This window comes from Anopheles coustani, chromosome 3 (genome assembly GCF_943734705.1).
Source record: "Anopheles coustani chromosome 3, idAnoCousDA_361_x.2, whole genome shotgun sequence".
NCBI lineage: Eukaryota > Metazoa > Arthropoda > Insecta > Diptera > Culicidae > Anopheles > Anopheles coustani.
Window position 1 is genome coordinate 52,694,690 of NC_071288.1, and position 16,690 is coordinate 52,711,379.

The 16,690-nt window shown below is 46.2% G+C and overlaps 1 protein-coding gene across 1 annotated transcript; it reads right to left on the reverse strand.

Moving 5' to 3' along the window:
- Positions 1-2,441: 2,441 nt before the first annotated feature.
- Positions 2,442-15,953, reverse strand: LOC131259055 (uncharacterized). Its single transcript, XM_058260469.1, has 6 exons — positions 15,801-15,953; positions 15,670-15,743; positions 15,336-15,600; positions 15,147-15,258; positions 8,670-8,809; positions 2,442-4,864 (listed from the first exon to the last, which is right to left on the reverse strand). Exons 1-6 carry the CDS (start codon positions 15,928-15,930, stop codon positions 2,442-2,444), a joined length of 3,144 nt encoding a protein of 1,047 aa, XP_058116452.1. The 5' UTR covers positions 15,931-15,953.
- Between the last annotated feature and the right edge of the window lie 737 nt (positions 15,954-16,690).

The window sequence follows — 16,690 nt, forward strand, 5'->3', positions numbered from 1 at the left end:
CATCGATAGCTTTGGTTTTATTTGCTTTTACGTTGATTTGTTTTTGTTTTCTGCTCTGCTTCCTAATAATCATAGTGCTCTTTATCGCCCGTTAAACGAGGATGGATGGTTGCATGGCCGCCCACGATCGGCTACGATGCGTTTGTTTTGCGCGTATCTTTTAAACATGGTACACCGTCGAACAAGAAAAATTACGCAGAAACGGTAATCATCTGTCTCAATATCAGTAGTTCTTAGGATTAAAGTCAGACACGATGCAACTTTGCGCCTGGGGGTTAGACTCCGGTTCGAAAGAAAGCACGGTGTGAAACTTATGAAACTTTACGTTTATTTGTGTTTGTTTTGTTTTTACAGTCTTTACAATGGTTCGAATGGTTGGCGCTCCCGGTGAAACACGGCAGTTTGCGTTTCTTTCCATCGCAACGATGGAGGCGCCTGGTAGTTTACGTACAGGGAATACGCCTGTGGTGCATGGGATGCAAAAACATGAAAAATAAAAACACCTTCGTTCTCCCCTTTCTCGTGGTAACATTATCCAGCTAAGTTCCCCGCTCACATGGTAGCCTAGAAATAGTTTCAGTGGACTGTCTTAAACAAGTCATCTGTTGATCACCTGCGCGGTCTTCTCCCTCTAAATCCGCTCCCCAATTGCTACCCCAATTTTAAGACCGGCAAAATCCGGGAACACATACAAGCCATTTGGTTTTGGTTTTTTAATTGAAATTAACTACTCTTACCTAGGGGCACCCGACTGTTGTCAGCCGGTTTTGTGCGGTTTGTATTCATGTACGAATTGTGTGTTGCTCTCTTTGCGACGGTTCGTTCGCTCCTCGTTTCTCGTCAATGATTCCTTTTAGCTGCGTGGACGTTAAATCTCTTCTGTGACGTTACATTTACTATTTGAGTTTTTGGGCCGACTGTAACGATGAACTAGTGTTTGTTTTCCTTTGAATCTTCATGATAGTAAGCGGTTTTGGGTACAAAAAGTGTTATCTTGTTTGCTGTCCGTTTTTGCTCTACTTGGTAAATAGTTCTTTTTCTTCTTCTGCCTTAGTTTTACTCGTGTTTTCTTTTTGTTTTGTTTGTGTTACGCTCTGTAATTTTATTTTCACTTTATGTTCACTAGTTTTCTCTAGCCCTTCGCTCACCATCTCGGTAGTAGGTGCAAAACGGTTACAAAATGGTAGTGCGCAACGTGGCCTCAGTGTAGAGAACACAAAACAGATAAAAAATGAACCGAACAACATGAGGAGAGTAAAAGCTTCGCTATCACAAACCGCGGCTCAGTTTGTGTTTTCTTAATCCTCTCGGTTTTCCGGGGGCGACGGGGGTTTGCCTTTTGACAAAGTGGTACTGGGCCGGTATTTCGCCGTACCCCGCCCTCACGTGGCACGACATCGACTATCGCCATCCCCATCGCTTCACCCCCCTCCCCCGCGTCGTCTACACGGCAAGGCACGTATGAATTTATCAAACAGTGGTACGATCGGTGTAAATCAGCCTAAGATAGTGTGAGTATGAGAATATACATTTTATACCTACGCGCCCTTTTCCCCGCCTTGGTAGTTCTTTGTTTTGTTACGTTTAATCTAATTTTGTTCTTCCTATTACGTTGACCCCGTTGACCGGCCCTTAGTTCCGCGTCTGCTTGTCGCGTGAAAAAGGTGAATAATGCTTAAAAAATAAAACGGTGCAATGTAGCATTTTTAAAACGTTCTTTTTTTCGGTACTCTTCGGTATGGGCAGGTGTTCCATGTCACAAATACGGGCCAGTTCTCCCCCCCCCCCCCCCCCCCCCCCCCCGGTCCACCATTTTGTCGGCCACAAACACGTGCCTACCGGAACCGGTTCGACTAAGTAGATCACATTTTCATCGCTAAAGTTCTAATTCGTCCACTACTGCTGGGGGCTGCCACTCGTAGCGCGTACATACATACAAACAGACAGACAGACACACGCACATCCATACACCTAAACGGAACACCGGAACATGACACTAAACATCAACTTCACATCACATCGAGATGCAGGCATTGTGGGTGGTGTGGGTGTGTGTTAACACAGGGAAAGTTGTGCTGGAAATCGGGGTCATTTCCTGTGGGGGATTCTTTTGAAGGGATACATCTAACGAATGGGTGTGTGTTTTTGGTGCAAGAGTGTTCGGTGCACAACATTGGGTGCGTTTAGGAATGCAGAAGGTCTTCGTGATACGTTGCTGGACGCAATAGACGGGGCGGGTCGGGACGGCGCGCTCAATCACCGTGGGTGGCCGCGATCGCTCCACGCTCGTCCGTGATGGTGGACAGGGCGCAGCCACCGGTGGGGCCACCGTCGACGGCGTTGGGCAACTCCGCTAGCACCGGCCCCGAACCGGACGACGTGGTCGACTGCGTCGAGGTGGACGGCGAGCCGGAGTTGAGCAGGTAGATCCGCACCGTATGCTAGCACTTCGGGTGGAACGTTTTCCGGTCCGGCAGCAGGCAGAGGATGCTGAGCGCCATCACCATGTGCCAGATCGAGTGCACGATATGGTAGTTCTGCTTCGTCTGCAGGAAGGCGAAGCAGACGAGCCCGACCATTACGAGCACGCTGCCGACGGGCAGGTAGAGCGCCAGGTAGCTGCGGGCCGGGAAGCAGCGGCGCGTCTTGCGGCACCGCAGGCCCCAGCTGACCGAGATGAGACAGATGCCGGTGAGGGCGGGGGCCAGGAACACCCACAGGGACTGCTTGTTCAGCTCGGTGCCGAACGCGAGCAGGATCGCCCCGAGCATGTGCAGCAGCGAGACGAACTGGTGGCGCACGTTGGCCATCGCGATCAGCGTCACCCAGATGGCGAGCAGGCCGCAGTAGAAGTCGCAGAACTGCAGCACGCCGATCTTCACCAGGCAGAAGCTGAACTCCTCCTCGCCGGAGTCGCACGCGTGGTAGAACGCCGAGAAGAACATGGCGAAGAAGTAGATGATGGCCTCGCTGTGGTAGCCCCGGCGGACGGCGAAGAAGATGCTCGGCAGGAAGAGCAGGTTCGAGAGCGTTAGCATGAGCGAGGCGAGCAGGATCGAGGCGCTGGATGGGACCTGCGAGTCCTCGGTGCAATCCCACCCTCGGTAGTTGCGCAGGCACAGGCAGGTGGAGAACACGAACCCGCCCGACATGTAGTGGTAGCAACGCCCGAACCGTCCGCACCGTCCGGCCACACACGGGCTGGAGGAGATGGTAAACACGACGCTGGCGTTGCACGTCCCACCGTTGGTACCCCGCTCGGCCGACGCACTCTGCACGCTCTGCTCCGTGGCGTGCTTGTGGTGGAGCTCGAACTTGCGGGCCATCTCCTCCGACTGGCGCTGACCCCCGGTGCACTTCGCGTCCATGATGCACTCCTTCAGCTTGAGCGTTTCGGTTTCGTTCAGCGCCGCCAGGCACCCCTCGTCCGCCACGCACCGTCGGTAGTGGGCGATCCGCTCGGCGCACGCACACGGCGGCCGCATGCCCGCCAGCGTCCCCCGGTAGGTGCGCACGAACTCCTTCACGCTGTCGATGATGGCGGTGCGGGCCGTCGTCTCCGTGACCGTCCCCGGCACGCCCTGGTGGCAGAAGAGCCCGAGCGTGACGTACCAGGCGCCCGGCTCCGGGAAGGGCACGTGCACGAGGCCCGTGTTGGTGTCGGCGTCGGTGTTGTTGATGACGATGGCGGCCGGGTAGGTGTGCCGGCCGTACACGCACCGGTCCGGCCAGGTCGGGATGCCGGGCTCCTCGAGCCGCAGGCACACGATGACCGTTTGGTTCGCCTTCGGTGGAGCGACCGTCGGAATCGCTCCGGAGCGGATGATTTGAGCCACCTGCTCCGCCATCGTTGCCGGGGAGGAAGTCGTCGTCGTCGTCGTCGTGGTCGTCGTTGTGGTGGTTGTTGTGGTCGTCGTCGACGTGGTGGTGGTCATCTCCGGTACAAACTCCTCCTGCATGTCGACCAGCTTCTCCGCCACCACTCCCGCGTGTTCGTTCGTCGACTCGTGGCGTGCGTCGATCAGGCTGCCCTTCAGGTCCTGCCGCATCGCGACCGCAAAGCTCAGCGTGCCACCGATGTCGTACACGTCGTTCACGTCGAACTTCATCAGCGCCGGGACACCGGCGGTCAGGTTGAGCGTCACCGGCACCGTCCCATTCACATCCGGCAGCAGATCGTAGTCGAACATGAAGAACTCGCGGTACGTTTGTCGCAACACGGAGTAGCGGTCAAAGCTTCGATGCGGCAGTGACTTCGTTTCCTTCGACGACGACGACGACGATGGCGACGAAGAGGTTGGTGGTGGTGAGGTTTCGGTAATGACATCCTCCTGCATTTCCGGTTCGTCGACACCCGTGGTCGTTTCGTCGAGCGGATGGAAAATCAGCTCCACCGTGTAAGGCAGCTCCATCTTGGGCCCCTCGGAGGAGTTGTCTTCGGCGGACGTATTCCGTCCGGTCGTCTCGTTCCCTCCGGTCTGCGTTGCCTGCGTCGACGCTGGTTCGCGCAGAAAGTCCAAGTCCACGTAGTGCCAGGTGCTTTCGTGCGGGTAAAAGTCGATGCTAACGTCGCCCGTCCGGTTCGGGCAGATGATGGCGTGCTGCAGGTAGTCGCGTGGCGTCGGCAGGGCGCTGGCCTGCACGTGGAACGTGACGTCGGTGCAGTTTGCGCAGGGTTGCGCGAGGTGCAGCCGCCAGGTGACGATGGACACGTTGGCCGGCACGAAGAATTTGAAGCTGCTCGGCTCGCTCTGGTCCCCGGCGAGGGTGCCCGGATGGCGCACGTCCGTGTTGAGCATCTTCGGTTTCGCCGCAACGATCGACATCTCCGACATTAGCAACGTTTCGCACGATGCGGCCAGTCCTGTCGTAGGCGAAAAGAGTTCACAGAAAACTTACATTAGCTTGTGCTACTTCTGCGACAACGGAAAGGGATTGGGAAAGGTTAGGATAATTTTCTTTTTAAATTCACATATCACTGCCCACCGATTTCAATCGACTCCAAGAAGACGAACCCATGACGTTGTCGTCGTCGGTGGAATGAAGGAAATAAAAAAGTTTTCCCAAACCCACAAATGTAGTCACCGCCATTCGGCTTATCTTTCGCTCGGCATCGAAGTTAAAAACTTTCCCCCCGCCGCCAACCGTTTGTGTTCGTACGTTTTTAGTGACTCTTTCCGGAGCACTCAATTTCTAGTGGAACTTTATCGGAAAACCACCGTTTCAACAGTGTCAACCCCCGACGGGCTCCGCTGCAAACGACCAGTTGAACGCTTTCTCGTGGTATTAAAATATCTTATCGCGTCGGAAAGTTTTCCGCCCCGATGGAGACGGCCGATCGAGGGGAGGAGGAGCAAGAAAATCGGCCACCGAGACAGTATGACACTGGAAGAGGAATTAAATTTCCAATTCGAAAACCCGTACGCTCCAAGGATAAGAGAGAAAGATGGAGTGAAATGAGTCTGCCGTCCGGACCGGCGGACTAGAAAGTGTCGATAGTTGTGCAGCCGGTCCGAGCGAAGAAAGCAAGCGTCTACGGTGAAGCGTTTATCTTAAACGGAGGAAAATGAAGCGCAGATTCGATAGATAGCGAACAGAAGAATGAACCGGGGGAATAAAGTCAAGGATAATTTAGTCATTTCGGGTGAACCGGGTGGATGGGTGGATCCGAGCCGTTTGCATTTCGTTTAGCCGTTTGGCGGCTCCTCCGGTCGGGATGGTTGGGAAGAATTGGGAATTTAACGCTGGCAATGCTTGCTGATTGCTTCTGGTTTAGAAGTATTAATTTCCGGTGCTACCGGTGGATTTCGTTGGGTACTTTGTAGAACTCGGCCAAGATTAGCCCGTCTGGTTTAGCGTCGATTGTTTTTCCGCCACACAATGGTAAACTAGCTTTCATTTAGCCCAGTGGTTCTTAACTTCTTCTTTTTTTTAACAGGTTCTTAACTATTCACCGTAAATTAAAAAAAAGAAAATAAATTGGACCTCATGAAAAGCTATCAATAGCTAGTCTCTATGGTATAGATATTTTAAAGATGTTATTCACTGTAATATTACTTTTATTGCGCCGAATTCAAACATTTTTTGGTTAATAACATTCGTCCTTTTAGGCAGATATTTAAAAACTTTACCGTTAGAATCCAACACATCTATAAATACTTGTTTTTAATATTTCTGATAAATAATACCATATTATTATAAGTATAACTATACCAAAAGTTGTGGTGTAATAAATTTAATAAAAATAATCGGATTTGTTCCGTATCACAACTAAAGACGTAGATGTTTATTGAAAAGAGTACAAAAATTATATTGAGATGGGAAATCGGATCAATTTGGTGAGCGGCTATGAGAGGTTTCTGATAGAGCTTCGTTAGGTCAATACTACTGTGTGATGAAATTATAAATTATAAACAAAGCATTAATTCACATATTCAATTGATTAAACTGCATAGCCAAAATAGCAATAATCCCTCCAGAGTCTTGCCATCTCGAAATAGTCAAAAAAATGTCACAAAAGGGAAAAAGTTGGCCCTTTTAGGAGAGGATAACTACAAAAGAAATCGTTGCATTCATAGTATCAATCATATAACGATAAACTTGGTATAGTAATGTAGAGTATCTAAGCATCTAATAAATTACGTAGTGTTTAGTTTATTCTATCTTTTCACTGAACAATTATTAATCTCCGAACACAATTTTTGTAGCAATTTTGGCCCACTTTGTTTCTATTTTGGCCCACCTGTGTACCAGTTTTGGCCCACATTAAAAAGGCTTATTTTAGGTATTGTATGGTTTAAATAGTCTTTAAAATAATTTTGAAACTGCTATTACAGCTGTCAGTATCAGAATGCATACAAATTGTGTTCCAGTCGAAACCAGATTTCCTTGCATTTATTTTGTCCCACTTTTAAATCGAAATTAAAATTATTTCTCGTACTCAAAAAACTGAAGTAACGTTTTGATAATTCCTAAAAACATTCAAAGCTTAAGACAAAAAAAAGATAGCTTCCAAACTATCTACTTCTTCTTCTTCTTCTTTTTCTTGGCGTAACGACCTCTTGGTCATGCCTGCCCGTTAAGGGCTTACGAGACTTGTTTCCCTGTTGTACGTGGATAGTCAGTCCTCTCGTACAGGGGAGGGTTCGGTCTCGGTTGGGATTCGAACCCGAAACTATCTACTTACAGCAAGGTTTATTGAAAAAGCGACAGCTTCATAGAGCTCTTACTAACCCTATTTTTATAGATTTCCTGTGATTTGGATACTGTGTTATGTTTGGTTCAATTGCATCGAAAAGAATCAAATAAATGAATAGAAATGAATCTCTGAATCAACGAAGGCCACCTACAAAACGATGAAGAGATTAATGTTCATATTACGCAGGAAATTATTTGAGAATCTCTGATTTAAATTTTTTTTGTTTTCTACTGTTCGTTTTCCTTTGTTTTGATAAGTAACAGCTTTTCTATTTTTGGTTTTGTCAATCGGAAATTGAATTTCTCTTGTTCAGCAGCTGTTCTTCATTCCAGTGCTAGATTAACTTTCCTCCATATAGCATTCCGTTTTGCATTGCTTCACGAACTCGTTTCAGAACGATGATGCAAATACACTAATTGCGATGGTTCCATTTCACTAAACGAATTCAACAGCCAAGCACCGATTTTAATGATGTTAAAAAAAATAGCAATCAATCAGATATCGGTAGTTATCGATGAAAATCGCGTGTGCGCGTGGTTTGTTGCTTTAACCAACGGTATCGGTTGCCAGATCGTTGCAAATGGCTCTAATCAGGATGACAAATTTGGGTTAAGTTTTAATTACTATTTTTGCGGAATTCAAAAGGGGCGACAAAAAACATGACCAACGTCACGGGCGAACGAAGCATTGATGATCCTTGTCGATGGGATCGAACGTGGCGGAACGATAAATTTATGTAAACAACCAGCTTTAATGACACAATTCACACACAGACACGCGGAACTCTGTGTGTGCCTTTTTGCACGAGAAGCAGAATGGGGCGCAAATTCGCGTTTTTAGCATCAAACGGCGAACGGTTGAATTCCACGACACGTTGCACGCTGCTGGCATAAGCTTCCCGGTGTTCGAGATCCGAGAACCCGGTCAGTCTTTTAATGTGATTGAGAAACTCTCATTTCGCCTGTCAATTTCGCGGCCATGGAACGGCCTCATCAGCCTTATCGACATCGTCGTGCTGGGTTTCGGGTTCGCTTTGGTTGGTCAATTTTGAACATTCCAACGTCCAACGGGGCGACGCGTCCCGGCGCCGGGCGGCCTAATTACAAATAATGACAGTCAATCAAATGACCGCTTTTGGAAGCGACATTTCGCAACCGGCAACAACACCCCAAATATCGCTCGGTCGTGATGTTGTCCATCGCTCCGACGCCCCGAACCAGAGACCCGGAGATGGCTGTTCATCTGGCAATCAAGCGTTGGTGGTGGTTGAAGGAAAAATTGCACGAGATATTGGCCACTGTCCGGTGATTTAATTACACCACCGGCAAAGGCTTAACGTCGTGTGCCAACTTTTGGTGGTGGTCGGGGGAGTTTTTTGACGGCTAAACAGCGCCAAACTGTGATGAGATGGTTCGATCAAAGAGAGCTTCGATGAAATCGCTGGAAAGCGGTAGGATCTCCGGATACCTACCTTGCTGTTCGATGCGTTCATTGTTCGGATCCGTCCAGCTGATGAAGGCCACGGCGAACCAATTGCCCGGGTGCGGTCCATCGATGCTGAGCCGGCGCGTCGTGCTGTCCGATTTGAATTGTAGACTGTGTATTTCAAACCTGCAGGCAGGAGAGACGACCAAAGGGGGAGTAGAATCGTAAGTCAGATGTGCTTCGGAATTTAATGTGACAAAATGAAGACCGTTGTTTGGCTATGGTCAGTTTAGTTGGGATCATAAAATCATACCAATTGTTACTGATCCAACCCCGTATTTTAATTTAAAATATATGGATTTTTATTTTCTACAAGAACGAGTTCCAAAGGAATAATTTTGAAATGAAACCCTTATTCGAAATTAAAATTTATGCATCTTTATTTTCAACAAGAACGAGTTTCTACGAATAATTTATTTGGTAAAACTTTTAATGTTTTTATCGCTTTAATTTGTTGTGCGAAATAAAACTTTACCTCACGTGTATAAAGTCTGCTTTTCTTGGACCAATAAGTTTCGAAGAAGTTCATTGAATGACATAAAAAGTAAATATTGTTCAAACAAAGTCTTTTTAATTAAAAGAAAAAACAGAAAACAACGTAGGTGTTCCAAGATAATGAAAGTATTTATAAAGAGTTGGGAAATGTACATATAAGCGCGGAAAAAAGACAACGGTCCTTTTCAGTTACAAACAAATTGTGCAATAAAAGACTAAAGTATAGGTTGTTTCCCAACCACTGTTGAGACTTCCTGAAATTGGTTAATTTTACTTATTGTTTGTAACAGATAGAGTTAACCGAATAACACTGCTTTTTTCCTTTGTAAAAACTAAAGACAGTGCCTGTAAATACGAAGCATATCTAAATGATTTACATTGCAGCTTTGAAACAGTTTTAAGTATCAACAAAACTTGTCTAGAAAAATTACTAAAAAATAGTATAGTTTGAACTGTTTCGGTACTAGTTGCACTCATCGAGTTTGCTTAATATTATATTCAACTGAATTCCATGTGGTGTATAAAACCGTAGTGTATAAATTTTCTTTTGTGCAAAGAAAAGATTAGAACATGTACATGGTATAAAATGGGCTAGTTCAACCGTATACGATTAAATTTCGTCGCTTCAGCTTTGGCTAGGAACATACTTTCTCCAGGGCGAAGTGCGAGGAATCGAGCTCAACTCAATCCTCACAGTGGGTGAGTGGAAGAAGGAAAAACATTCCCTTACAAACATTCACCAACACACGGGACGGGCGGATGGGAGTGAAATAAAATGGAATTCCAATGGTGGCAGCAGCCTTGTCCTGCTGGGAAGTCCCAGTCGGGCGGCTTTCCCAGTCCGACCTGCCAGGTACGCCCGGCAGGATAGTCAACTCATGGCTGTAAATCAAATTTCAACGCCATTCGTCTTTCGAATGTCCGCGTGCTTCTGCAGGGGAGCGTCCTCGAGGTTCGCTCGAGTTGCGGAAAAATGGGAACATAAACCCGGCGGCTCCCGATCGCATTCGCTATGCAAATACGTGCGCCTCCACTTTCATATCCGCCGTATCGAGGCGAAGGAAAGTCACCTTGCTCGGGATGGCCCGTTGTTTTCCCGGCTACTCCGGATGCCGCTCAAGCTCGAGTGAAGCATTGGAGAAAAAGGAAAATATAATAAACTAACACAATATAGGATTGGTCGGGAGGTGGAACAGGACCCGAGTCCTGCAGGCGCATTGGTGTGCCCAGGAATGATTTCTTTTTTTGTTTTATATGCATACATCTGACTGCGAAAGGAGTGCCGGCTTTTCACGGGTTATGATGAATCTTTTCTTTTCCAACCCACCCCGCGCCTGACAAAAAAAAAAAAACATCACCGAAAGGAACTTCACGAACCATTTCGACAGAAACCCGGTTGAGAGTTTTGCAGACCAACTTTTCGAATTTGTGTCCCATCCCGATGCTTCCCGATTGCTTTCGCAATAAGCGGCCCTCGGGAAACCGCACCGGTCTCATATCACTCGGCGAGGCGAGGACGGGAGAAAGGGAAAAGAAAATTTGTGCTAGCTGCCAGCTGGAACTGGGCATCACTAGGACGTTTTGATATTCATAGGATTTTCCGTCCACCGACGACATCGTAATTCGCCGTATCGTAATGTGATAGAATTTGTCATTTTCCGTGATTCGATTCCCGTTCGGATTTGCTCGCAAATGGCAGCCAGGAGTGGTCTATCGATAAGCTGATCGGGAATCTGTGGCCTTTTTTTGTTTTATGTTTGTTTGTCGAGTGTTATCCCGTATCCGTGGTTTCCCTTCACCGGGTGGTAGAAAGTGTCCTTCCGTGCGCATCGGATCACAATCGTCATACTGAGTTTAATGTCAATAAAGAGTGTGTTTTTCCATGCAATTTTTCAAACTGTTTTGAATGATTCCTTTTGATACCTTTTTATAGCTCAGCCTAAAGCACCGAATGGAGGAGATATCACATTTGTTTTCTAATCCTCCCAGGGTTCTTGTCTATCAGGAGTTACTCCTCTTGTGTTTCTTGATAATCTTATGATGAAGCAACATGTCAATGCTTACAATTAGTTAAATACCTTTTTTTTAAATGGTTTCCAAAAGAAATATCAGCATGGCAAAATGCTATTATTTTAAGCTTTCATTAGTTTTTTTCTATTCTTGTTTTTAAGCTTTTAGTTTTAAATTAACAGAAAAAAAATTTACAGCTAACTTAACTGGAGAAAACTGAAGCAAAAATCTCGAGTCTTGCTTCGGTCCTTAAAAATTAATGAGAGCTACAAAACAAGAGTTCAACATTTGCTTTATGCTAGATGGATAAATAAGCAAAATTGAATTGTTTGAATTCTTCCGGAAAGAAGAGCCCTAAATAATTCCTAACGATAGCTATATTGGAGATATCTTCAGAAGCAATCGTAAAGTTTTCGGTACTTCATAGACATTATACGGTACCAAAAGCATTTCCGTTACTACATCGCTGTACGACCTTACTTTAGTCTTCGAACGCCATTTTATAAAAACGGTATCTAAACTATTTTGCCAAAAAATGGCTGCGATACAACAATCCATCGTGAAACAATAACCTTGTTTCCTTATGTATATATAGAAATGAAATACCATCGCTAAAGAATTATTTACGTTGATCTGTTCTCGACAGCTTGAGCCTAAGTTGAGCCGAAATATTCCGTCACGTTCTTCGAACGGTGCTTAAGCTGTCGAGCATTCGTTCGCAAAGTTAAATGTAACTAAGAGCGATGTCTGACCGGGAGAACGACTTCAAGTTTTCCGTAGAATTTGTTTGGTCAGAAAACTGTCTTTGTAAAGATCGTACACAAACCGTTGGGTCACCGGGTGAGGAGGCGCCTGGTGTTGGAGGAGCGGGAGGGGTTGCTGAATTCATTAAATAATGCACAATCGGTGGTGTTTTCGCCGAAATCGTTTGATCGTTTGTTGGGCAACTTTGCAAGGGGCGAGAAAATTCGATGCGTAGTCTTTCGAGCAGCATGGTAACGGGGACGGGGAAGCTAAGCAACTGGCCCCGGGAAAAGTAAACGCAGCCACGCGGCTGGGCGGGCGAATGAGTGGCCTGAATTTTCCGGCGCCAAAAGGAGACCATTGAAAAATTCAAAGTGAAAGTAAACAAATTGTTGCGCCTCGCCCCGGAGGCGTATTGAATGCTTTCACTTCTGTCGCTCACCATGCGATGCTTTCACGGCGTAGCGGAAAAGTAAATGAAAAAGCAACGACAGCAACGACCGGTCTGGACGCGAGAAGGACGCATTTTGGTGAAAAGCGGACGGGCAGAAATTGTTTAGCGCGAAACTTTAGCGTTCCTAATGCCACCCGCCAGACCATTGAACTATTTCCCTTTTCCCTTCGGTTCGGTTTCCAGAATGTTCACCCGATTCGAAAAGTTTTGTTTATTTCCCCACCGTCGGCAGCGCCATACCCATCTCCCCTTCATCCCGTATTCGGCCTCCACGATGGGGTGTTTTATTTTCCACTTGCCCCACCTGCGCACAACTTAACTAATAACTTTTCCAAAATGCCATCCATCTGCGGTTGTCTTACGCTCGCTTCCATTCGCTTCGCCGGCATTTCCCAGCCGTCCTGCCGCATTGGCATAATTTTCCCTGGAAATGAAGCAGTTGACACCATTGGGGAGGGTGGAGGGCTTCCTTCCGCACCAGGAACGGCACATTTATAAAATCCGTGATTTTGTACTCGTGTGTGGCTGTGGAAGTAACCAAAACAGAGAAAAAGGAAAACACACCTCTTTTCATTCAGTTTCACCACGTCCCGCCGAGGAACAGCCTCTCATGCCACAGCTTGCCGCCCGGTTTCGTTAAAGACTTTGGCACGGGGAACTTTTTTCGGTCGGGCACGTATGAGTACGCCGCTGCGGCCCTTGACTGATGAAAGCTGTTGCCACATTTGTCACGTAATTTTTGATGAGTTTTACTGTAACTCCAGGACGGTACGCTCGCTCTTTGTCGCCACATTCTTCTTCGCCCCTGTCTGTTTCGGTTTCGGGGAGCAGGTTAATGTCTGCCCCTCCAGTCAGCGAAAATAAGCTTGATCAACGATCGCGTCACGTCGTAAGTTACGGTCGGTGGTGAAAACGCTAGCCCTTGAATGCAACGTAATGTACGTACGTAACCAAAATTTTAAAATAAATTAAATTCATTAGGCACTTTGCAAACTAGTGTTGTTAAGAATTTCACCCTGGCAGGTGTTTCCTATCCCATGCATTTGTTACGTGCTTGATTATATCGTTCAACTTTGCCGTTGAGCAAGACAACATGGGTGTCTGCAAACTGATTTGCGTGTGTTTGATCTTTTGAAATCATATTCACTCTTTTAGCCAAGAACCTAATTTTTCTTCTTTTGATGTCAAGCAACATTTACGAAAGTTCCACTTGTTTTGTTACTTCAATTTATATAGCAATGCAATATATAATGTATAGTTCTGCCGAATGATTATTTTCATTGCCATATTGATTTTGAGTTTTGTATAAAAATACTAGATAAACGCACGTAATTAACGTTTATTAAACGTTAGCCTTCCAGCATATGGCAACAAATTTGCTTAAATTATATCCTAACAATAATACATTTTGGCGTGCCCGTCTAATTTTGAATGCAGGAAATATTTTCTGAATTATGTACAGGGTGGATGGCAAATTTTGGCAGTAACAATATTCTGAGAATTTTGACATTAACGGAAAGGTTATTGTGTTAGGTTTCAGAAAACAAAAATCCGACATTAGTAAACGTGCCAATGTTTAACTAAGACAGCATTCGTTTGGTCAAAAATGTTTTATCTTGCACCGGATTTAAAAAAATAAGGGATATTGATTGATTGATGATAAATGTGTAGGACAGTTTTGAAGTTCTTTTTTGTCTACAGAGCAACGCCAAACGCATCTAGCGTCTAGCCTTATTAAACATCATTAGAATACTGTTAAATTTATCAGGGTATCGTCAAACTTCGGTGAAAAGTCGATACCATCGATGGAGTATTATTAAACGTAATTAGAAAATTATAGGACGGTTTGTTTTAGTTTTGTATCCGTAATCCGTAAAAAGTGAAACAATCCGATCTACTATCTGATAATTTGCTGATAAAGTTCAAAAATACCGTACCGCTCGACTCTGCATAAAAGTTTAACGATGGGCTAAACAGTGCCCCACTCAGGTTGAAAGTTTTTTCCGAAGATTAAGAGGACGCTCACCTTGTGTAAGTTTGGTCTATCAATATAAATACCTAGTGTACCGATCATTCCAACAGTTTCACCGGCTAAACAAACTCCTTTACATTTGTTCCAGCGTGAAACAATATTACGGTGGCTCTATCGATTGTTTTCTTGTTTCAACATTGTCATGTTTTGACATAAATTCCTGGTTATTTTTTTCTGATTCCTAATACAATAACTTTTCCAGCATTGTCAGATTAATCTTAATATTGTTTCAAAATATTGTAACATGAGAAAAAAAACTTTACTTAAAAAAACCTTCATGGATCCTGTATACTAAAGAATGCCATACATCTTAATACTTCGATACAAGTGTATAATGATGAATAACCATGAATTTTAAGTATAAAAACCTACGATAAATGTTTCTTATAAAGAATTATGTTTTTTTGCAGTTTATATTTTTATCATGTGTAGAATTGTTTTATATAGCATTTCTGATGGAAACAATGATTTCGGGCGACGTTCTCTTGTTATTATCGTGAGCCAATGTCAAAACAAGATCACATTGCTTTGCCAAGAAATTATTTCAAAAGTTATATTTGGTTTAACCATCTTATCGTAAGGATACGCTGTTATAGCTGTACAACGGGACACTACGGCATGTAAGGGTTAATGCTGACGTGCGAAACGAGCAAACGCTCGCCGACGCACGTAAAAATGCACGTCTATAATGAAGAAAACTCATTTAAAGCAGCCCCCGCGGTACTTACCTCTCGTCCGCGTCCAGAAAGTGCTTGGGAAAGGTAATGTTTTCCGGGCTGATGACCGGGTAGCTGCCCGCTTTCAGGTGCAGCGTAATATCATTAGGTTTGCAGTTGCGCTCTGAAAAGTGGCGAGAAGGTGGTTGAGGAGAGAAGAACGAAGCCACGGGCAGAGGGATCGATGGAAGCGCTACTTACGAAAGGCACCTTTGGATTCTTCGTACGCCTTAAAGCTAAAGAAGGCCGTACGCGTGTCGGTCGGTATGCGGAAGTGCAGTATCGAGACGTCCTTGTAGGCGGTGTACTTGAGCAACGTGTTGGAGGGCAACCGTTCCAGCGGAATCTGTCCTTCCGGTGGCGGAACGGGGCCATCGTAGCTGTTGGCATCCTTCCGCGGCCCGGCCGTAGCCGTTGGTGTGACCGGATCTTCCACCGTGGGTGGTTGGGGTCGAGTTGTTTGCCCCTCGTCGTCCTCCGTCCCCGACCTGCTACTGCTGCCCGCCGGGACACTGTCACCATCGTAGGAACTAACGCTGTTGTCGGTAAGACTAGCACTACTACTGCTACTGCTACTACTATTGCTACTACTGCTATCACTACTGATGCCTGCTGCTGTCACGCTGGTGGAGGGCGGGACGCTGGCAACACCGACATCCCTGTTGCTCTCCGCGGCCGGATGTGCTACACTACAAAGGCTTCGGTTGATGGCGAGCGCGAGGATGAGAAGGGCACCGAGGGCCACGGTGGACGTGGTCCTTCCGGTGGCACCACTTGTGACACACATCGCTCCCATGCTGTTGTCTGTGTGTGGGAGGTGTTTTCCTTTTCTTTTTCTTTGAGAGCCCCCACACACCGCCCGGTTTGTTGTTCGGACTTTTCGAATGTCACGGTTCGGAAAATTCCGACGGTTGGATGGTTCTAATGTTTTGCGCGGGCGGTTTTCGAAACACGACCTCCTCTTTGTGTGTGTTTGCGTGCTTGCTGCTTTGCCCTTCGGCTATTTTTTCCTTCTCACGCAATCGTACCGCCCTTGACCTTACAGGGCCTTTTGGGACGCGTGTGCTCGCGCTCGCGTTTGTTAGTTTGTCATTATTATCGATCGTTGGTGGACGGGGCGTTTGATTGGGCGTTACGGCTCCACCCTCTCCCTGCCTCTCTGTCACTGTTGGAACTGTAAACAACGGCTTTCCGATTTCCCCCGTGCCGAGTTTTCCGCTTCAAATGCTGCCAATCCACGGTCGGTCTGCCCACGACTCCGATGTCCTTGACGAGCGCCGTTCCTGAGGGTGTTTCTGCGAGGGAGGAAGAAGAAACAAAAATAAAAATGAGAAAAAGAGTGCACGAAACAATGAGAAATGTGTTGTGCTGTATATTTATTATATTTGCGGGATGCGAAAGATTAATGTCAACTGACGTCGCAATGAAGTTTCCGATGATTGGTTCGAATGAAATACCCGACACGATGTGGAAACGTGTTACGTTGGTTTTCGCACATTTACACCACGAGCTGTTCGGGGAAGAAATGAAATTGTACTTTCGCCACGGTTGCTCCA